This window comes from Plasmodium relictum (assembly GCF_900005765.1).
Source record: "Plasmodium relictum strain SGS1 genome assembly, chromosome: 8".
In the NCBI taxonomy this organism is placed as follows: domain Eukaryota; phylum Apicomplexa; class Aconoidasida; order Haemosporida; family Plasmodiidae; genus Plasmodium; species Plasmodium relictum.
The window spans coordinates 147,887-170,946 of NC_041686.1; the positions used below are offsets into that span (position 1 = coordinate 147,887).

The 23,060-nt window shown below is 16.1% G+C and overlaps 8 protein-coding genes across 8 annotated transcripts; 4 read left to right on the plus strand and 4 right to left on the minus strand.

Annotated features, from left to right (window-relative positions):
• Positions 1-765: 765 nt before the first annotated feature.
• NOT5 (CCR4-NOT transcription complex subunit 5, putative) lies at positions 766-1,914 on the minus strand (the record flags this gene model as incomplete). Its single annotated transcript, XM_028676094.1, has 5 exons — positions 766-836; positions 928-1,087; positions 1,166-1,226; positions 1,325-1,472; positions 1,806-1,914. The coding sequence occupies 5 exons, from the start codon at positions 1,912-1,914 to the stop codon at positions 766-768; spliced, it is 549 nt and encodes a 182-aa protein (XP_028532618.1).
• A 3,370-nt stretch (positions 1,915-5,284) lies between these two features.
• ALBA3 (DNA/RNA-binding protein Alba 3, putative) lies at positions 5,285-6,136 on the minus strand (the record flags this gene model as incomplete). Its single annotated transcript, XM_028676095.1, has 3 exons — positions 5,285-5,394; positions 5,505-5,667; positions 6,086-6,136. The coding sequence occupies 3 exons, from the start codon at positions 6,134-6,136 to the stop codon at positions 5,285-5,287; spliced, it is 324 nt and encodes a 107-aa protein (XP_028532619.1).
• A 3,023-nt stretch (positions 6,137-9,159) lies between these two features.
• On the minus strand, positions 9,160-11,664 carry PRELSG_0804100 (conserved Plasmodium protein, unknown function; the record flags this gene model as incomplete). The annotated part of the gene is made up of 1 exon (XM_028676096.1): positions 9,160-11,664. One exon carries the CDS (start codon positions 11,662-11,664, stop codon positions 9,160-9,162), a length of 2,505 nt encoding a protein of 834 aa, XP_028532620.1.
• Positions 11,665-12,145: 481 nt separating this feature from the next.
• Positions 12,146-12,970, plus strand: PRELSG_0804200 (conserved Plasmodium protein, unknown function; the record flags this gene model as incomplete). The annotated part of the gene is made up of 1 exon (XM_028676097.1): positions 12,146-12,970. One exon carries the CDS (start codon positions 12,146-12,148, stop codon positions 12,968-12,970), a length of 825 nt encoding a protein of 274 aa, XP_028532621.1.
• A 664-nt stretch (positions 12,971-13,634) lies between these two features.
• PhLP1 (phosducin-like protein, putative) lies at positions 13,635-14,216 on the minus strand (the record flags this gene model as incomplete). Its single annotated transcript, XM_028676098.1, has 1 exon — positions 13,635-14,216. One exon carries the CDS (start codon positions 14,214-14,216, stop codon positions 13,635-13,637), a length of 582 nt encoding a protein of 193 aa, XP_028532622.1.
• An 815-nt stretch (positions 14,217-15,031) lies between these two features.
• PRELSG_0804400 (conserved Plasmodium protein, unknown function) lies at positions 15,032-15,909 on the plus strand (the record flags this gene model as incomplete). The annotated part of the gene is made up of 2 exons (XM_028676099.1): positions 15,032-15,136; positions 15,208-15,909. The coding sequence occupies 2 exons, from the start codon at positions 15,032-15,034 to the stop codon at positions 15,907-15,909; spliced, it is 807 nt and encodes a 268-aa protein (XP_028532623.1).
• Positions 15,910-17,565: 1,656 nt separating this feature from the next.
• Positions 17,566-18,951, plus strand: PRELSG_0804500 (RNA-binding protein, putative; the record flags this gene model as incomplete). Its single annotated transcript, XM_028676101.1, has 4 exons — positions 17,566-17,577; positions 18,066-18,203; positions 18,285-18,363; positions 18,446-18,951. The coding sequence occupies 4 exons, from the start codon at positions 17,566-17,568 to the stop codon at positions 18,949-18,951; spliced, it is 735 nt and encodes a 244-aa protein (XP_028532624.1).
• A 2,447-nt stretch (positions 18,952-21,398) lies between these two features.
• PRELSG_0804600 (PPPDE peptidase, putative) lies at positions 21,399-22,969 on the plus strand (the record flags this gene model as incomplete). Its single annotated transcript, XM_028676102.1, has 8 exons — positions 21,399-21,597; positions 21,686-21,745; positions 21,931-22,004; positions 22,118-22,119; positions 22,213-22,302; positions 22,488-22,528; positions 22,715-22,806; positions 22,886-22,969. The coding sequence occupies 8 exons, from the start codon at positions 21,399-21,401 to the stop codon at positions 22,967-22,969; spliced, it is 642 nt and encodes a 213-aa protein (XP_028532625.1).
• Positions 22,970-23,060: the final 91 nt, after the last annotated feature.

A 23,060-nucleotide genomic window follows, 5' to 3' on the forward strand; every position in this document is an offset into this window, starting at 1 on the left:
TAACTTGAATCTTAAATTCACAAAATTTTCTATAGAATATTGAGAGAGAGAAAAAAAAAGGAATTAGTGAATGATTTTTATTTTTCAAATTCTTGACATTTAAAAAAAATAAATAAATATTTCTTATATATGTAATTATACACTTTTTTCAAGTATATATAAATTATTTATGTAACATTTTTAATAGAAATCAAAAGAATTTTAATATTATCATACTGCAGCGTTTTAAAAAAAAAATTTATTTTGGATTAATTTTAATTTATTTATATTTAAATTTTTTTAAAAGTATTTTAAATTATAAAAAAAAATAAAATAAAATAAATATTGCAACAATAATATTATTCTAGTCATTATATATATATATTCCAATTTAATATTATGTTTTTTTTTCTCCTTAAGATGTAATAGAGAATTTTAATTGCTATAATTTCTTTTAATTTACTTTTTTTTTTTCATTATTTTCTTTTAATTTCATCATATAAAAAAATTATAAATTAAAATAAATGAAAATCAATAAAAATAAATTTTAAAAAAAAATAGATGTAAATTGACATATAATAAAATTAAAAACTGCATCAAGATTTTAATATTCTAAATTTTAAGGGAAAAAAAAAAAAACATATAAATTAATAGACTCCTTTATATTTCACCTTTAAAAGAGAAAAAAAAAATTGCATTAGAAAAAGATAAAAAAAAAAAAAAAAAAAAAAATAATATTTTGTATTTTTTTAGGTTTTATATACGCATGCAGATAAAAAATAAATATTAGACAGCTATTTCATCCTCTAAGTATATGTATTCAAAAGAAAAATCTTTTTTAAGTTGTTTAGACCAAGCTAAAAAAAAAATAAATAAAATATAATTTGTATTTAATAATTTTATACTTATGATATTTAGAATATATATATATATATAGATTCATATTACTTGATTCATAATCAAATGATAAATAGTTGCCTTGTTCCATTTTATCATTTACAACTCTAACATTATTATCGTAAGGCAAAAACCAAGTTGTATATTTTTTGTGATATTTCCATGACTTTTTTTTTAATTCTTTAGCTGCTAAATGTTGCTGATAGGTCCCCTAAAAAAAATCCAAATAAAAGTATAAATGAATATATAAATCTATATATGTTTATTTGATATTTATCTAAAATATTACCGGTTGATAATAAAATATAAAAAATAAGGTATCTAAGTGAAATTTTTCAAATAATTGAGGGCTAAAAAAAAATATATATATATAGATATTAAAAAAATGTACAAAGTAAAACATTAAGTGATAAAATTTAAAAAATGCTAATTTATTTATTATGAAAACCTTTGAAATCCAGATAATGGAGTAGTAGGAAAATATTTACATGGATTCCCCCATAACATTCTAGGTGTATATTGCCTGAATTGATCTCTATCACTTTTTTTTATACAATTTTTATAACTTTCTTCAATTAATTCTTGTAATTTTAAAGCTAAGAATAAAAAAAAAAATTTTAAATATATGTTACAACGTAAAAAATGAATTATAAATTACATTAAAATTGAATAAATAAAATTATAAATATTTAAGGAGTTTCACTTTAAATAATTAAAAAAAAAAAATTTAAAGTAATTTTGTATTATAATTTATTAATAAAACTTTTTAAAAAATAAGATTACATATCTTTATAGATAAAAAAGACAAATTTTTATCCATTAAGGAGATTTTTTATCTTTTTAGATTAAAAAGATAAAACTTTAAGGTAACATAATTTTTATATAAACAAAAAAGAGATACATAAATATATATATATTTTTATTTTTACAATTCTTTTCTAGTAATTTTTGAGCCGAGGAAGACAACTTATTATTTCTTTTCTTTTCATTTGTTTTTACGGAATTATTTTTATTTTCATCAGTCTTTTCTTCATTCATTTCTTAAAAATTTTCTTTCAAATGTTTTTTTCTTTTAATATTAGTGTACTAATATATATTATTATTTATTAATTTTTCTGATGTGTAAAATTATAAAATTAACTTTTGCTTAGTATAAATATTAATAACAAAAAAAAAAAAGCCTCCACATAAAAAAGAAAAATATTGCAGTCACAAAATATAATAAAAAAAGAATTAAGTAAATTTAGAAAAAATTATTAAAAGAGAAAAAATTTATATAAAAAAGATATGTATCACTTAATTTTTTATACAAATTACATCATTACAAAAAAAGAAAAAAAAAAAATTTAACACAAGATAGATTTTATACAAGTCTTCAAATATCACATAAAAAAATTACAAGATATTATCAAAATATAAAAAATAACTTAGAAAAATATTTAAAATTTTACATATTCTCTTATATAATTTGTATTTCTATAAATTAGTCTAGAATTTTAATATAATTCATTTTCAAGTATATATTTTTCAAATATAATAATTCTTTTAAGAACAAAAAAAAAAAGAAAAAAAATTTGTGAGAGAAGTAATATAAAAAGAAACTTAGTTTTTTTCCAAAAAAAAAAAAAAAATTTACATGTATTCTACATAAGCTTAAAAATATTTCTCTCTTTTTACTGAAATATAATAAATTTAAATAATTTAATAAAGTATAATGAAAATGTACATATATAATAGTTTTTATAAATAATAATTAAAATAATAATAAAAATGTAAATATAAAATCATTTTATTATTTTCTGTTATTATCTTTTACAAATTCATATATATATATGTATTTATTTAAATTTTTTCTACTTTCTTACAATGTAATTTTTTTTTTTAATATATTTTATTTCAATTATTTTTCTTATATAAAAGAAAAAGGATAAATTTTCTATAATTTGTAAATTTTAAAGGTTTTATTCATTTTAATTTATGAATGATTCATTGAAATTAAAATATTAATGTATTATATTTCATTTTAAATATTAAAATATATATTTTAAAATAACTCTTATTATTAAACAAAGGACATATATACAAGAACTGATTTTTTCTTCAATTTAATTTCATAATATTTGTTTTTTATTGCTATTTTCATAAAATTTATAATAGAACAAAAAATGTAATTTTTTACATTTTTGTATAAAACTTGAGCTTTTCAAAAAATTTGAATTTTTTTTTTTTTTTTTTAAAACATTCGAATTCAGTTATAACGATAAAAACAAAAATTGTGTGTTACTTAGTACACACTTTTATTATGTATTATAATTAAGTATCACTTATTTATTTAGCTTAAAAATGTAAAAATATATTTATTAAATCAAGCAAATAAGTAAAATTCTTATAGAAATGCAATGTAAAAAAAAAAAAGTATAGTAATATATATATACAATTTAATAGTTTAATTGTAACTCTTTTTCTGTAAAATTGCTTTTTCGTTGTTTATTTGTACAAACAATACTAATTGTATATATTTTATACCCCCCAAAATACTTTTTCTTTTTTTTTTTTTAAAGTATTTATAAAGAAGAAATGATTTTAATATAATAATAACCTAATTTAATTAAAATAATATAAAGGTAAAATTATTATATATTAATCATGTAAATTTGAAAGAATTCTATTCTTTTGTTATATATTAGTTTTGTTTTATTAATATGTAATGCTTAACTCATTTCCCTTTTGGTTTTAATCTAAATTCTTAAGGAAAAAAAGTTTAAAGAATATATATATTTATGTTATTAAAAATATTATAATTATAAAATGCCTTACAATAAGAACCATACAAACCTTGAATAGCAATATAAAAACTTTATTCAAAAATTAAATTTTTTCCTATTTACATCATGATTAGAATCAAATAAAAATAAATAGGTTTGTAAAAATATTTACAATTGCCATAAATATTATTTTTACTTATTTTTTTTATATATATTTTATAGTTTTATATTTTATATTAATTAATGTATCTACAAAAAAAAAAAAAATATACTATAAAATTCTAAATAACGATAAAAAAATTGCTTGCTCATAAAAAGTGAATTATAAAAGAAAAAAAGATTAAATAAATTGAGCACATTATGTATTAATTAGATAAAATATTTTTAATAAATGTTAAGATCAATAAACTACATTTCAAAGTTAATAGACTTTTCTCTAAATAATGTTCAACCGAAATATTAAAAAGTTCTAAAACAAGATATATATATAATAAATAAAACTATTAATTTATCCAAATAATTATAACTCAAAAATTTTTGTAAAAATTTTCTTTTCTTTTAAATATCTTGCTTTTTCTTATTTTCATATAAATTTACAAATGATTTTTAAAATTTTTGAGAATTTTTTTTTTTTACAAATATATAAAAGGGATTAATAAATATGTTAATAAAGAGTATTTTTATTTAAAAGGCAAATAAATATATTACAATAAAAAAACTTGATGCTTTGAGTTTTATTAAATTTCAAATATTTTTAAATATGTTACCGGTTTTTTAATTAATAACTTTATTATAGTTAATTCATATCACTTATATATATTCTTTTTTCTTTCAAAATATTGTATCCTTTTTATGTATAAAAAAATATAAGTTTTAAAAAAATAAATAAAATGGAAAATTCATTTTATAGTTCTGTCTTTCTTTTACTTATTATTTTTTTTTTTTAAATTTTCAAAATATTATTAATAATAAAGAAAATATTTATTCGACGTTTTTTTCTAAAATGAATTAAAAAATAAATAATTTTTATAAATTTATATCTTTTTTTTTTTTTTATTTTATCAAATGTTTTTCAAAATTTTTTTTTTTTCTTATGTATAAACGGCATAAACTTTTTAGACCAATCAAATTAAAAGCATTCATAAAGTAAATATTATTAAAATATTGAAAAAAGAAAAAAAAATATACACACACATGTATATATATATATATAAATACATATAAAACATGAAGTTATTAAAAAATTATAATCTTTTGAGTATATAAAAAATGCTTTGATCCTCTTATTTTATTATTTTATTATTATTTTTTTTTTTTTTTTTAATTATTATATTTGCTCTAAATTATTTATTTAATATTAAACTCTTATTTATAAAATATAAATAAATATATATATAATTTCATTACATGAAATAATAAAAAATAAAGTTTTATATATTATTTTACTGTAAACATTACACTTTTTTTTTAATTTTTATACAATTTTTTTTTTTTTTTTTGTATTTTATTCACATTAACATGTATATAAAATCTCACTATATTTTTCAATGAATATTTATTTTTATATTTCATTTTTGAAGTTAAATATGTATTAATATAAATATATAAATATGTTTGTGTGAGTATATATTTTTTTTTTTTCTTCAATTTGCAACAAAATCTGGATGCCTTTTTAAAACGATCGTAATTTTTGGTATTCTTCTATTTATTCTGTCAGAGCTAAAATATGCTGTTTGAACTTTTGTAATTTGACCTAAAAGAAAAATAATAATGATATATATATATATATGTATTAAGCTATATTCAAAATTTAAATAAAAAAAAAAAAGCATAAGAATATATATATATGCACATTAAAAATACCTATATCTTCTTTTTCCATGATTGAAGCAGCACCGATAGCAATTTTAGTTGCACTGCCTAAACCAGTTATAATAACTTCATCAAAAGGATTTTTTTCTTCATTTCCTGTAAACATTCTCTTTCCAATTCTTGCATAAAATGTTGGCTTCTTTGTCATTGAAACCTGAGTTAAGAAAAAAATAAAATGTAATCAAATTTATGTTTTTCTACAAAAAGGTATTATTAAGATATGCTTTTATTTATTTAAACTTGAAGTATATTTTTTATATATAAATTTTAAAATAGTATCTTACATAAAACATAAAAAAAAAAAAGTAAATAAAATAAAACAGATATTATTACATAATTTATATAAAAACTATAAAAAAACAAAGATATAGATGATAAAACTAAATAATAATAAAAATAAAAATGGGATATATAGAACAAAAAAAAACATTAAAAATAAACAAAATAACAACTGAATATATATACATGAGAACTATAATAATATATAAATATAATAAAATATATTAAAAAAGGAAATTTATTATTATTTTTTAAATATATAATTTTATTTTGTAAATTAAAGAAATTATTACTTGAATAGAATTTTCAGTTCTTTCTTGCGATACTTCTTCTCCGCTTCCCATTTTTTATAACACAATGAATTATATATGTATATGTATATATATATATATATATATATATATATATATATATTTATTTATTTATTTATATATTATAAAAATAAGAAAAAAATAAAATAAATATTTATTGAATTTTAAGTATTAACAAAAATATTTTCTTTTTTAATTATAATATATATATTATAAAATAAAAACCTTTATATATAATTGTACATATATATATATATATATATATATACATTAAAGAAAAAAAAAAAAATTGAAATAAAATATTTAAAAAAAAAAAATTATGTAATTAATAACAATATATAAATGAAGGGGAAAAAAAAACAAAAAAATAAATAATTACTTGCATGTAATATATTTGATACAAAATAAATTATAAATATTGAAAATTAGAGTTGTTGATTTTTTTTGTTAATATATATATTTTTTATTTTATATAGTTAAAAGGGATAAAATAAAATAAAATAAAATGAAAGGAAAATATATATACATATAATATAATCATATATAAATACATATTTTTTATATTAAAAAATTACTGTATTCTTTATTTTTTTTTAATTGAGTATCAAAATTTCTTTTTTTTTTTTTTTAATGTAAAGAAAATAATTGCTATTTTACTCGTGCGTAAAATGTACATACATTTTTTTTTTTTTTTTTTTAATATCAAAATGCTTCTATTAATTTATCTTTATGAGGTTCTATCTTATTTTTTAAAAATTAATATTTTACTAGTTGTAAAAATAAAATTTATACATTTCTCCTTTTTTTTTATAAAAAAATAAATAAATAATTAAAAATATAGAAATATATATAAAACAATCTATTAAAATGATATTTATCTCATTATATAATAAACATTTTTATCACTCATAACGTTTTGTATATTTTCTATATTTAGCTTTTATTTTTTTTGTATGTATAATATGTATATATATATTTCCTAATAAACAAATCAAAAGCTTAATCCCTTGTAACTTTTGAAATAGGAAATATCTCATAAAAATAATTTTATTTTAAATAAATAAATAAATATGTTTTTCTCTATATGAGAAGTATTTTGTAGTAAAATATATTGGTGTTTTATGAAATTTCGTAAATTACACAAATGTAAATGATATAAAATTTATTTAATTATAAAAAATTATAGTATTTGCATCTCTTATAAGATATAAAATAAAGAATTAACAAAAAAAGCCATTTACATCATTTTTAAGGTTATTTATTAAATATACATAATTTTTCTCTTTGATAAATTGAAAATTTTTATTACATTTATTTTATATTCTTAAAGAGCCAAAAGAACATCCTATAGCTTCGAAAAAAAAAAAAAACATAAAAAAAATAATCTACTTTTTTTTAGTTATTAAAAAATATGTATAAAGGTAAAAAGAAGGAAAAAATAATATTTCATGTTAATTTTACTTTATTTTTTTTTATATAGAAAAGCTTTTGTAAAAGTTAATATGAGTGTTAATTTCATCTGAAAACTGAAATATAAAAGATGGAAATTTTAATACATACACATTTAATCTTATTAAATTTTTGTTTATATATTACTTTATTTAAAAATTTTTTTTGTTCAATCTAAAAAGAAAAGATGTGTTTCTTATAGAAATATTTATTAAATTAAAAAGAAAAATTTATTTTTATGACTTTTTCTTTTTTTTACGTACCGGTTCAAAAGTATTCACTATATTATTCAAAAGATTTTTAATTGCTGTTAAAAAAAAAAGAATTTTTATTTAAATAAGAGAACAAATACAAGAAAAAAATGTTTATTTTTATTTATTTATTATTTTTTTCTTTTTAATGAATTAATTTAAATATATTTAGTTATCAAAAAAAATAAAAAATAAAATAAATAATTACAAATGTGTTCAGGGTTTTCTGTTTCTTTTAAATATTTTCCATATAATTCACTAGGTGAAATTTTATCCTATAATTTTAGAACAAAAAAAAAAAAATTGCATTAGAAAAAAATAGTAATGTAATATGAGAAAATATTTTGGTTTTATTAAAAATTTATTTTTATAAACTTAGAGGCATAATTGAAAATTTTTTAAAAGAGTTGTCTTTGTTATAAAAACATAAATTTTCATTAAATATATGTTTTTACTGTAGGTAGCAATATAATCAAAGGAGTATCTAATTTATCATTTTTGCTGTCAAATTCTAAATTGATCTTTTGCTTATCATTATCATATGCTTAAGTAATTAAAAATTTCATAAAATATTTTTTGTTATATATGAATAAAAAATTATATTAATAAATAATAATAAATATAAAAATAAAAATAACAATGAATATTCTTCGATTTCTTAAATAGGATATTTATATTTTATTATATTTATTCTATATATATATTTTTTTTTTTTTTGCTTTACATAAATTTATATTAAAATTTTTATTTTCTTCTAATTTTCCATTGACAAATGTTAATTCATCCTTCCTTCTCAAAACTGTTTCAGTAATTTTATAAAGAAAAAGGAAAATTAGATATATTAAAATATGATTATTCATTTCAAAAATAAGAAGAAAAAAGAAATAAAAAAAAAAATAATTATAATGTTTTACACAAAAATAAATAAAAAATTAATAAAAACATATAATTAAAAGTATTAAAAAAATTATTAATTATTTAAAAAAACAAAAAAGACAAATTTTCGAAAATGACTAGAAATGGAAATGATAATAATGCTTTATAAAAATTGTATACAATAAATATCAAGAATTGAAAGAGATAAGAAACAAATAAAAACTTTAAAAGGTACTACATATATATATGATTAATAGTGTATATACAAAAAAACAAAAAAAAAAAAAAGAATAAAAAGAAGAAAAAAATAAAGATGTAAAAAAATAAAAAAGTGAAAGATTAAGCAAATATGTATCAAAAGATTTAAACTTACAAATATTTATATGCAAATGAAAATTTATTTCATTTTAATTTATCTTCTAATATTGGAATAAATCACAATTTTTATTTAGATATCAATCTTTATTGGATTTTTTTAATTTAGCTATTCAAAATATTTTCCCGAAGAGTATGAATACTTTTATGTTTATCCTCATAACTCATACATCTCCAAGTATAAAAGGGAATTGCAACTATATTATAACCTTTTATTAATAAATAATTTATTTTAATTAATGCTTCTGATTTAATGAAATAATTATCATGATAAAAAGTTTCATATGGATTATATGAAATATCACTAATTAAAATTATCGAATTTTTTTGATTTCTCTTATCTTTATTTTTTCTTATTATTTTATTAATAAAGTTTATTTCTTTATGTTCATTAGAAGAATAAAAATAATCTTCTGGCTGTAAAAATAGATAAGCTATATAATTATCGCATTCTAATAATGAAATATAAAAAATATTATCTCTAAAATTAATTTTTATATTTTTTGTAAAATTATAAATGATATTATACAATTCTAATGGTAATATTTTATTAGGTATGACATTTTTTAAACCATATAAAATATTATCTCTATTAAAATAATTATAATTAGTAAAATCACTAGAATTACTGAAATCATCACATTTATTACTTAAGTCAAACATGCAATTATATTTACTGATATTCCATAATTGAATATTTTTATAATGATAGTCTATGTAATTATATATGATATGCTGTTCTAATATATAACTTCCATTTTTATTTTTATTTTTTTGATTTATTAAAGAGTAGTGTTCTAAACACTTTTCAAATAAAATGTTATATTTTTTTTTTTCATTTATTTTAAATAAATTAACTATTGAACATATTATCGTACTATGATTATCTGGATTATCAGAAGTGCTGAAAATAACCAAATATCTTTTTAATAATTCTTCGTAAAAGTTACTTTGTCCATCTACATAAAATAAAAATTTCTCTTTAGATGAATTGATTAAATTAAAATCTAAAAAATGCCAGTTCCATATTATAGGAGTTTTTAATAAAGAGGAGAAAATTTTTATTAAACAATCAAAATTAATATAGTCTTTTAAAAATATTATTTCTTTACTTATATAATTTAAATATAATTTTAACTTCTCTTCAAAATCTATAATATTATTTTTTACTAAAAAATTACATAAAGATTCAAATATATCAACACTCAAGAAACAAATAGAATCTGGTTTTAATTTATATTTTAAATTAAAATGATAATAATATATTTTAATGATATTTTCACTAAGATGATTAGAATTAACTTTATTGACAAATGAATCATTGTAAAGTGAATTGTTATATATTAAATTATTATCAGATAAATTGTCACTATTTAAATTATCATCAAATAAATTGTTATATATTAAATCATTATCAGATAAATTATTATATATTAAATCATTTTCAGAAAAATTATTATATATTAAATCATTATCAGATAAATTGTTGTTATTTAAATTTTTCCACTTATGAGAATTATTTGTATCAAATTTACCTTTAAAAATATTATTGTTAATATTTTTTATATTATATGACAAGTTAAAATGTTTTAGAAGGTCTTTATGCATCTTCTCATTCAAGTTTTTAATATTACCATGAATAAAAATAAAATTATTAATACAAAATAATATTTCATCATATTTGAATTCTATATTAATACTGTTCAATTGAGATAAGGCATTTATAACTTTTATTGCTATAGCAAATTTTAAATTTAACAAGTTTACATTGGTAAAAAATTTATTTATTGGATAATAGTTAATGCACAATTTATTTAAAGAAATTATTAATTCGGACAATTGTATATTGTTTAAAGAAGAGATATATGGGGGTAATTTATCTTGAAGCATTGAATTTAAATCACTATTTATTATATTGAATTTTGAATAAATATACGCTACTTTTACTAGCTGGTTTGCATCTAATTTATTTTGATACTTAATGAAAATATCAACAGATGAATATAATAGAAGTTCCTTTTTTATATCTAAATAACTAAATGAAATCAGCACATTTATTAAACTTTCTATGTCAAATAAGTGCAATAAATTTAATGTTGCAACTGCTATTCTGTTGAATAAATTTATATCTTTTATCTGAATTTTACAAAAGCTTAAACAAATAGTTGATAAATTTTCTGGGGTAGCTAAATTTATTTTATTTAAAAACGAAACAGATAGAGATGCAAACAATGGAATATAAATTAAGTTTAATTTGGAACATAAAAAACATATATCACATATTTCCTTCACAGAATAACTACAAGTTTGTACTGATATTTGTTTTAAAATATTCTTTAGTAAATCTTCCTCATTCAGCATTTTACTTATTTCTAATGACTTCAATATTCTATAACAATCTTTCGCATCTAGCAAATTTATATCACTATTTACTCTATTCTTAAAGTTTTCATATAATTCTTTATTTTCCTTAGATAATCTCAAAATATCAAATGCATAATTACCTAAACATTTTGTAGATAATTTTGTTACGTCTATATCATTTAGTGTAAGAATTCCTCTTTTATACGATATAAAAAAAATATTATATTTTCTTATTTTTTTTATCATTTTTGTATTTAATAAATAATAAAAGAACTCCAATAATTAGAACATGTGTTATTACATTTTTATACTTTTATTATAATCCAATTAAAAAAAAAAAAATAAATAAAAAATAACAATTTTTATAAATAATATGCATTATTTAGCATCTCTTTTACAAAAAGAAAAAAAAAAAAAAAATTAATTTTAAATTACATATATATACTCTAAAACAACTTTTATTATATTTTTTTTATAATATGTTTTGGTTTTTTTTAAGTACTTAATCTATGTTGCTATATATGCATCGTATATTTCTCAATATATCTCATTTTTCTTATTTTTAATAATGTTAAATAATACTTTAAGAAAAAAAGAAAAAAAAAAAAGAAAAATATGAATTGTATAATTTTTATTAATTAAAAATAAAATTCATTAAAGAATTTTTAAATTATGTAATATATCTTTCCTTTTTTTTTTTTTTTTTTTAATTTTATAACTTTTATTAATGGCTGCTTTTAAACCTTATAAATTCGTTATTTTTGATAAATATTTGAAAAATAATAATTATCATACACAGATAATATCATATCTTGAATTATCATTATTATGTAAAGAAATATATATTAATGAAAATTTTTCTAAATTAAATTATAAAAATATTTGTGGAAATAAATTAGTATATTATTCAGATAACAATTTGATTGATAAATTAAAACAGAGAAAATTAACTGATAATAGTTCTGACAAAATTTTTTCTAATAAAAATAAAATATATGTAAATAATGATGATAACTATAATTTAGTAGAAAATGTAAAAAAGAAAAAGGAAGAACAATTAGAAATAAGTGAAAGCTCCCAGGATAAGAAAATAGAAAAAGAAATTGGTTCGTCAAATAATGAATTAAATAATATTAAAAATAAAAATAATTTAGTGAGCTTTTTTATTTATGATAATAATAAAGAAGAATTGACAACCCTATTAAATTTAAATAAAATTATTAATGTAGATCATATAAATATCTTATGCTTAAGTAATTATAATTTAGTTGTAAATATATTCAAAAACTCTCAGTTTAAAAACAGGGTTTCTATTTATTGTCCATTTTACATAATTCATGACGATCATAAAAAAAGGAACTATCAAAAAAAAATTAAAGATATCCTATACAAAATATTTAGTGATTTTCTTCCATTAAATTTTAAATATATTTATTTATCTGATTTAGTAAGAGCTATTATTTTAAATTCTGAATTATGTCAGAATAAATCAAATAATTCAATAGAAGTATTAAAGTTTTTAGACATTATGGAAATAATTGGAAAAATATAATACAATAAGCAGTATACTTACTGTATATATATATATTATTTATTTTTATATTATTTATTTTATTTTTTTTCTATTTATTTTTTTTTCTTTTGAGATATTTTTAATAAGAAAAATTAGAGGTCTAAAAAATATAACAAAATTTTCTTTTTTATAAATAAAAAAGGTTATATAAATGAAAAGAATATAATAGGCAAATAACAGTTTAATTATTTTAAGTGATTAGAGTTTTAATCAAAATATATATATGTAGTTATACAAAAAAAGGAACGAAAAATAATATTAGTAAAAAATCAAAAAGAAGCAATAATTTTGCTTCTTTAACATTTTTTACAATTAATATTTATAAAAAGACAAAAAAAAAAAAAAAGGGAAAAAAGATGTGAAAAAAAAAGAATAATAAAAAATATAGTAAAACAAATAGTAAATAAATTATATTTGTTACAAAATATATTCCTATGCTATTAAATTATATATATTTTAATTAATGTTAATAAGACTATTTTATATATTATTAAATATTTCCTATTAAGTATATTTTATTAAATATATGCTTTTTTAATATATATATAAAATATTAAAACTATATTTTAAATATTTCGTAAAGTGTAAAATTATTTAATATAATAGTTATATTTTGCTATCATTATTGAAAAAAATTCTTTTTTTAATCTTCTGTTTCCTTTTTATCTATTAATCCCCATTTTATTAAAACATTAATTAAGGTTTTTTCAGAAAAATTATCTCCTCCTAATTCATCAAATCCAATAACAGAATGTTCTGTTTTGCCGTCCTGTATAAGCATTAAAGTAGGGATACACCAAATTTTTAATCTTTCACATAAAAAAGGAGACTTTTCCGCATTTATTTTAATGAAATTAATATTTAAAAATTTCTTGGATAAGCTAATCAATTTACTATCTAAATATTGGCATCTCCATGTAGTATTTCTATAAAAATGGCAACAAACTTTCTTTGAATTTTTGCAAATTTCAAAAAATTCTTTTTCTGATAATACTTCTTTATATGATCCATGACCTTTTCTTAATAAAGTTAACTTTTCTTTATGTTTATTTTTTAATTCTTGTAATCTTTTATTTTTAATGCTTTCTAATTCTTCATCATTTTCATCAGAAATCCTTTTCTGTAGTGTTTCATATCTTCTTATTTCTAAATCTAATTCATCTTCTTTATCTTTTAAAGCCTCTAATATTTGGCTTTCAATATTTTTTGTGATTTTATTATTCATGTTTTTTTTTTTTTTAAATACAGTAATATATATTTTTGTATAGCTTAAAATATTCTAATTTTTTTTTAATTTTTTTAGCATATTTTTGTTTATTTATTATGTTTTACTTTGTTTCTTTATTTTTTTATTTTATTGAATTGTATATCTATTTTTTTTTTTTTTTATCTCTTATATTTCTATATGTATTCATATATTTATAATATAAAAAAAAGTGATTAAAAAAATTTCAATTTTTAAATTTATAGTAACAAAAAATTAAAAAGAAATAATAATAAAATGAAGTTATAAAAAACAACTTAAATTTGCTTTCCTAAAATTAAAAAAAAGAAAAAAAACGTCAAATGATTGGATATTATTAAGTTTTTTTTATAAATTTACTAAAAAAAAAAAAAAACATATATAAATACATCTTGAAACTTATTCATCATTTTATTGTATTTTATATCATTTCTATTTATGTATTATATTTTGTTACTTTATATTTAATTGCATTATATTTTTTTTTTAACTTATTTTTTTTTTCATTATTTTTTTGATATTTAGAATATTTAAGAATATAATTAAATATAGAATTTTTTTGAGAGTTTTTTGTTTTTGTTTATAAACAAGATATTTTTTAAGAATTAATATATTAAAGATTAAAATAATATTGTAAAAATTATTAAAAAAAGTATAGAAATACTTATTTTAAACAAAAAAAATAAAATAAGTACATATATATATTCTTATTTTTTTTTATATGTAAAATTTCAATGATTTAATACAAATCTGTAATTTTTTTTTTTTTAATATAACCTTTAAATAATTAAAAAAAAATGAAAATTGAAAATAGTACTATTAATGATCCCTTTTCTGTTTCTCAGATTATAGGAGATAAACTATTACAAGGATGGACCTTGTTAAATTCGAGCTGCCATATTGTAAGTAGTAAATACTTTTTTCTTTTTTTTTTCTTTTTTTAATATTATTTTTTGAATTTTTATTTTTTTAGTGCAATATAACTCCTCTTATAAAACAAAAAAACAGAGAAGAACGATTCTGTGTTAGATGCAATTTATTCATTAAATTAGAGAAATCAGAAAGTGAAGAAGACACTGATAATGTAAAAGAAAATAATGAAAAAAAAGAAGATAAAGAAAATATTAATGATCCCATTAAATACGTTAAAGAGATTAAATTACAAAATGAGGAATTTAATGAATTATTAAATAAGAATAATATTTCAAAAGATGAAATACAAAACCTTTTTGAATATAAAAATTATATAAAAGAAAGATGTGGATATGAAGTAGGTGAATGGTTAAATTTTAATAAAGAGTATAATCAAAATGGAATGAAAAATGAAAATTCCGAATTAAAAAATGGAAGTATTCAATTAAAAAAAGAAAATAAATCTACTTCAAAATGTGGAAATAGAGATTTTCTACCAAGTGAACATGAAGATTTAGAAATATTAAAAAAAAATTATATCTCTAATAATGGCTTGTATTCTAATAGATATGGTAAATTAGAAGCAGAATTATCTATTTTAAATAAAACCAAAGATGTTTTTATGGATAAATTAGAAAAATACTCTGATTATTTAATTAGAAGTAGCAATAAAAATGATGAAATGGAATATATAAACAAAATTGCTGATGTTGTAACAATTTTAGAAAAAGTAAATAACCTAAAAAAAAATATGATTGCTTAATCCTTATCTAGATTTATGTATTATATATATATTTTTTATGTAAATTCAAAAACATTTTATTTTTAATTTAATGATATTCTTCTCAATTAATTTTAGAATCGTTTATCTTTTAATATTTTCTATATCTTTAATTACATCTACGTAAAATATAAATATATAATTTTATCTTAATGAATTATTTTATGAAGTTTATAAAGATACTTTTTATTTTATTATTTTAATTCGCATTTTTCTTTTAATATATTAAAAGTTCTAAATTTCCATTATTAAGTGTAAAAAAATAAAAAAAAAAGGTTTATTTATATTTCAAAGAACTTTATATTTTATACATATTTATTTATTAAAATTAATTATATTTAATGATATATGATAAATCAAACAATATATATAGCAATATATCTATATAAATATAATATATATAGATATATATTTATTTATTAAATTTCTAATAAATATTTAAAGTTTTCATACAATTCTTTAATGTTATCATCAAACCCCCTGGTATATAATTTCTATAGCTAATGAATTATTACAAAGAAATAAAAAAAATGTTCTTTCCTACTTTTCAAATAATACAATTAACTTAATTTTATTTATTTTTTTTATTAAGAAAATTTTAGAATTCTTAAAATTATATTTATTTCTTTTTCGTTTAACATAATTTATAATAACAACAAAGCATCCATAAAAAAAAAAAAAGGTAAGAAAAAGAGAGATAATATAGTAAGATATTTTATTAGTTATATATATTCACTTATATGGATATGATTTTTCATTCAGAGCTTATTTTGTTTATAAAATGAAGTTGATAAAAATTAAATTTTCTTTTTTTTTAGTGTATCCAAAATATTTTGAAATTTCACAAATATTTTTTATATGTGAAAATTATAAAAAGTAAAAGGCCTCTATATGCACTACATTTTATTATAAAAAAAAAAAAACTTTAAAAAATTAAGTAAACAAAAAAAAAAAAGATAGATATTGTTTCTACTATTAGTAGCACGCATAAATTTATTTTTCTGATAAAATTTAACATTCCATTAAAATAGTTTGATGTATTATTCTAAAAAATGAGCAAATTAAAAATGGAATAGAATAAATATTCTTGGTATTTATTGCTGCATTTTTTTTATTTTTTATTTTTTATTTTTTTAACAATATATTGTTTTTAATTGAAATATACAAACTTTTGGTGTTATATTTTTTAGATATATATTTTTTTTTTCGAATATTAGGATATAAAAAATAAATGATAACATTTGTTCAGAAAAAAAAAGGAGCAATTTGAAAAATAGATTAATAAAGCTTTAAACTTGATATCGAAAAAAAAAAAAAAAAAGAATAGCATTAAAAAAATAAAGAAAATTAATAAATAAAAAAAAAAAGAAAAAGAAAAGAAAAAAGAAAAAAGAAAAAGAAAAAAGAGAAAAGAAGAAAAGAAGAAGAAAAAGAAAAAAAGAAAAAGAAGAAAAAGTAGAAAAAAAAAAATTAAAAATATTTAAAAATATCAATAAAAAATACTGTAAATATTTAAGAAAAAAAACAGGGAATAAATTTACAATTATACATTTTTTTTTTTTATAAAATACATAAATATATTTATAAAAAAAAGTAAAAAATTTTTAATCTCTAAATATACTTTTTAAAAGGGTTCCCATGGAAAATAATGTAAGTAGAATTTTAAATAACATTTTTTTATTTAAAAAATAAACTTTTCATTTAATAAATTGTACAATTATTATTTATATATTAAAAAATTTAACAATATAAGAATAAATCAAATAAAATAAATATATATATATAAAGAATATAAAATATGTAATTATTATATTCTTATTGTTCTATAATTTTTAATATATAAAATTAAGATTAAACAATTAACTAATAATGTTATTTTGATTATATATATATGTTTTAATTCTATTATATTAAAAAATTAATATTAATAAAAATCTAACTAAAGAAAAATGATAAAAAGATATATGAGCATTTCAAGTTAATTTAAAAAAAAAAATTAAGAAATGAAAAAAAGAAAAAAAAGACAAAAGAGAAAAATTGAAAAAGAAAAATAAAGATAAAAATTAAGAAATGAATTATATAAAATTGAAATAAATAAAATTCATTTATAATATTTTTATTTTTTAATATTTATATAGAGTCCATCAAAAGGTTGTCGAGTTTATGTTGGAAATTTACCATGGAAAGTTACTTGGCCAGTTTTAAAAAGTCATATGAAAAAAGCAGGAGATGTCATTAGAGTAGATATTTTTGAAGATGCACAAGGAAGATCAAAAGTAAATTGATTATACAAAAATATAAGTATATATATATACTTTGAAATATAAAATTTTGTTTTATTAATTTATAATTTTTAGGGATGTGGAATAGTAGAATATGCTACATATGAAGAAGCTCAAGAAGCTATAAATACCTTAAATGATTCTAAGTTAGAAGGTATAGTTATTTATATTTTTTTTTTTAATTTTTTTTTTTTTTTATGTCGTATTTAAAAATGTATTTTTGCATAATATTTTAGATCGCTTAATATTTGTAAGAGAGGATAGAGAAGAGAATGCAGGAAACTATGAAAAAAGAAGATTTAACAATATTAGAAAAGAAAAATTTTATGAAACTAGAAGAAGAAGAGACTATGATTATAGGAGAGATTACCGAAGAGATGATTATAGAAGAGATTTTAGAAGAGATGATTTTAGAAGAGATGATTTTAGAAGAGATTTCAGAAGAGATTATAGGAGAGATGATTTTAGGAGAAATGATTTTAGAAGATCAAGTAAAAGAAATTGTACTTTGATTGTTTATAATTTACCACCCCAAGTTACTTGGAAAGAATTAAAAGATTTATTTAAAAAACATGGTAGGGTTGTTAGAGCTGATTTAAAAAATGAAGAAAATTCTTCCAAAGAATTAACTGGAATAGTAATTATGGAAAATGAATATGAAGCAAAAAATGCAATTGATGCATTAAATTTTTGTAATTTTGATGGTTATATATTAAAAGTGAATTTTGAAAATAACGAATAATTTTTTTTCTTTTGTTAATTATATATACATATATATATGAACAAAAATATTTATTATAAAATTTTATTTTATATCATAGTAAAATGAAGCATACATTTATACAGAATAAAATATATATGTAAGTATATATATTTTTAATTTCGTGCAATTAATATTTTTGTATTTGAAATTTTCTAAAAATCCCAAAATCATATATTTAAAAAAAAAATTAAAAATAATAAGTCTAAAAAAAAATTATAAAATGAATTAAAATAAAATTAATTTTATTGAAAAGAAAGAGTATTAAATAATTATTAAATTATCTGTTTTTATTATTACAGTTTTAAAAAAAAAGTTTTCATTATTAATATGTTTTATGTCAAATATGTAAAAAAGGAAAAGTCTAATTTATTTATAATTATAGAAATGAAAAGGGTTATAATTTGTTGTGCATAAGATTAAAAAAAAAAATCATATTGATGGATATGGCCCCAATATGTAAATTTTTTATAATAAAACATCTATAATTAAAACATACATATATATACATATATATATTTAATACTTAAAAAAAAAAAAAAATATAATTTGCATTTATAATGTAGTACATTTATTTTAATAAGTATATATAATATATATAAGGGGGAAAATTAGTATATTCTTAAATGTATTTTCATAATGGAGTATAAAAATAATAGATCAAAATAAAAAATGCTTTATAATTTATTAATATCATTAGAATTACAGATATAAAAAATTATTTCTAAGAAAATATGAACATTTTATGTTTGATATTGTTAATTCATTTATTCCTTTTTTTTTTTTAAATTAGATTAAAACTATAGAAATAAAAAGAGATTAAAGATACATAAAACTCATTATTGATACAAAATTAAAAAAATACATATTTTCTTTGATAAAAACTAAAATTACATTCCTTTAAAAAAATTACACATTTGTATTTTTTTTTATTTACTACATTATAATTTATAATTGTCTTTAGTTAATTAAAAAAAAATCATTAGTCATATTATAAAATAATTTTTCTTTACAAAGTATATTCTTGTAATCAAATTTTTTTTTAGGTTATTAACATTTTTTTCTTTTTTCTTTCTTAATATATTACTATTCTACATTACAAAATTCATTTTCTTTTTATTTCATGCAGTAAATCATTAAAAAGAAAATTTTTTTTAATAGTACTTAATTTTTTAATATATTAAAATTTTTCTATTTTTCTAAATTAATGTTCCATACTAATTTTAAAAAAAGGAATTCATATTTCTTCCCATTAAAATAGGAAATCTAATAAGTAACATTTCCATTTTTTATAATAGAGATTAGTTTTCTTTTTGCTTTATTGATATTTCATTCTACTTCCTTTAAAATATAAGAAATATATATATTATATAAATATATATATTTTATATGAAAATAATGACATCTTAAACATATATACTTAAAAAAAAAAAAAATATATATAGTCTTCATTCAATAATAAAATTTTTTTCTTATTTTATTTTATATTAGAAAATTTTATTAGAATTAATAAATTCTTTTATTTATATTTTAATAAATCTTTAGATTTTCTTTTTTCGCTTCAATTTTATATTGTTTAAAAGAGCATACTATGTTAGTAAAATACTTTTTATGAAATATATGTTTTAGAATAATACTTTTCTTCTATAACATATAATTGAACAAATTTAAAGAAAATAAAATTTCAGTTATAATATTTAAAAATAAATATTTCTTTTTTCATTACATTTATTAAAAAAGTATCTATTAAAAATCTTTGTATATTCTACATATAACCTATTACAAAATACTTATAACTATTATTTAAATAGCACAAGAAAAATGAACAAATAAATAAATAAATATATTAAAAAATGTAAAAATATGAATAAAAATATAAGCAAATAAGTAAATTAAAGAATAAATAAGAAACATATGAATATACAAATGAATAAAAAATATAGTTATCTAATGTATAAGTAAATGCATAAATATATAAATAAATAAACAAATAAAATTAATTATTAAAGTAATCATAATTAAATATATTTTTAATTTTTATTAAATAAATTTTAAAATCATATAGTTATTTTTATGTTTTTATTTTTTTTTTTTTTAGTGTGCGCATTGGCAAATAAAAAAAAAAAAAATATAAAAAAATTGAAAAAAAATTAAACAATTTTCAAAATTTTTATAACTTGATAATTTTTTAAAGACATTGTTTTGTTTTGTTTTTTTTTTTTTATTTAAAAATAAAAAGAAAAAAAATGTTAATTAATATTAATCTAATCTTTTAATTTTTTAATGAAATAATTTTTTTTTATATTTAACTTTTTTATAAATATATATTTTTTATCTTCTTTAAAATTTATCATATATTTTTTCAAAAATAGTTCGTTTTAAATTTAATTTTCTTTTGTTTTTTTATTTAAAAATAAGAAATTTGAACAATGAAAAAAGGGAGTAGAGAAAATAGTACAGAATATAGAAATGAAGAAAAAGGATGTAATATCCTTGACTATGATGAAAGCAGCAAAATTAAAAGTATACCAGAACCAGATTTTAATTCCAATATGGTTTATTTAAATATTTATGATTTAGATTCAGTTTCAAAGGTTGTTAATACTGTAGCTAGATCAATGGGAGCAGGTGAATTAATAAAAATATATTTTATATTTATATATTTTTATACTTTGGTTGTTCTTAATTTTTTTTATTTTTGAATTATATATAACAGGTGCTTTTCATGCTGGTGTAGAAGTATATGGTTATGAATATTCATTTGGCTACATAGTGGGTAAAGATCGAATATATTAAAAAGACATTTTTATTATATATATTTTTAAGAATATTTTTTTTAATAAAAAATGTTCATTAAAATTATTTTAAATATGTTTATCTATTGTGTTTATAATGATTCAAAAATATTTATAAGTATAAAGTAAAATGTTTGAACAATCTATTTTTTTTTTTTTCGAACAGATGGTGAAACGGGCGTAACAAAAACAAATGCGCGCTTTCATCCATATCATGTATATCGTGAAAGTATTCCTATGGTAATTTTTCCATTTTAATTATATTAATAGATAATTAATATTAAATTTTTTACTTATTTATAAATATATAAATTTATATTTTTTTTTTTTTTTCTTATCCTTTTTAAAAATAGGGGTAAGGAAAATTTTAATAGAAATTATGTAATACTTTTATTGGATATTTTTATAATTTTACGTTTTTTTGTCTTTTTTTTTTTTTTTTTGAAAGTAAAACTCCATTAACCAAAGAAGAAGTTGATCTTTTGGTTGAAGTTATGAAGTTACAATGGATAGGTGATACATATGATATATTATCAAGGTATATATATATATATTAACAGAAAATAATTATAATATATTAAAATATATATAAAAAAATATAATTAATTAAAAATAATTTTTATGCTTATTTTAAGAATAATAAATGAAAAAAAAATATATGTCCTATGAAATAAAATATTCAATAAATTAACAATATATATACAAATGCTTTAATTTTTTCAGAAATTGCTTAAATTATGCTGATTATTTCTGTAATCTATTGGGTTAATAATAAAATTGTTAATAGAAGCAAATATACTAGATATATTATTCTAGAAATTCAATATGTTATTATTCTTTATTTTATTTTTTTAATTTTGTTTCAAAAAATTCTTACATAAAAATTTTATGTAAAAATATGAAGGCATTATTTTCATTTTGTTTTATTTTAAATTGAAATAATTGTATAGACGTAGGTAGCATACCTGATTGGGTTATGAGTTTACAAAAAAAAGTTACTTGGGTAAAGTCAAATATAAATGTTGCAGCTACTAAATTAAAAGTATGAAGTAAAACTAATTTTATAATTAAACATAAACTAAAATATATATGTATACATATATTTTTTTTTTATTAAAAAGGAATTAAATAAAGCTGCTGGAATACCAAGTGTTATAAAATATTTAAAGAAAAAATACAAAGAAAATAGTGATTACGAAGGGTAACAATATCTTTATTTTATTTTATTTTATTTTTTTTTATTGTAATTAGATGACATTCCGCTTTGTTTTGAAAATTTTATTACAGATGTAAAGT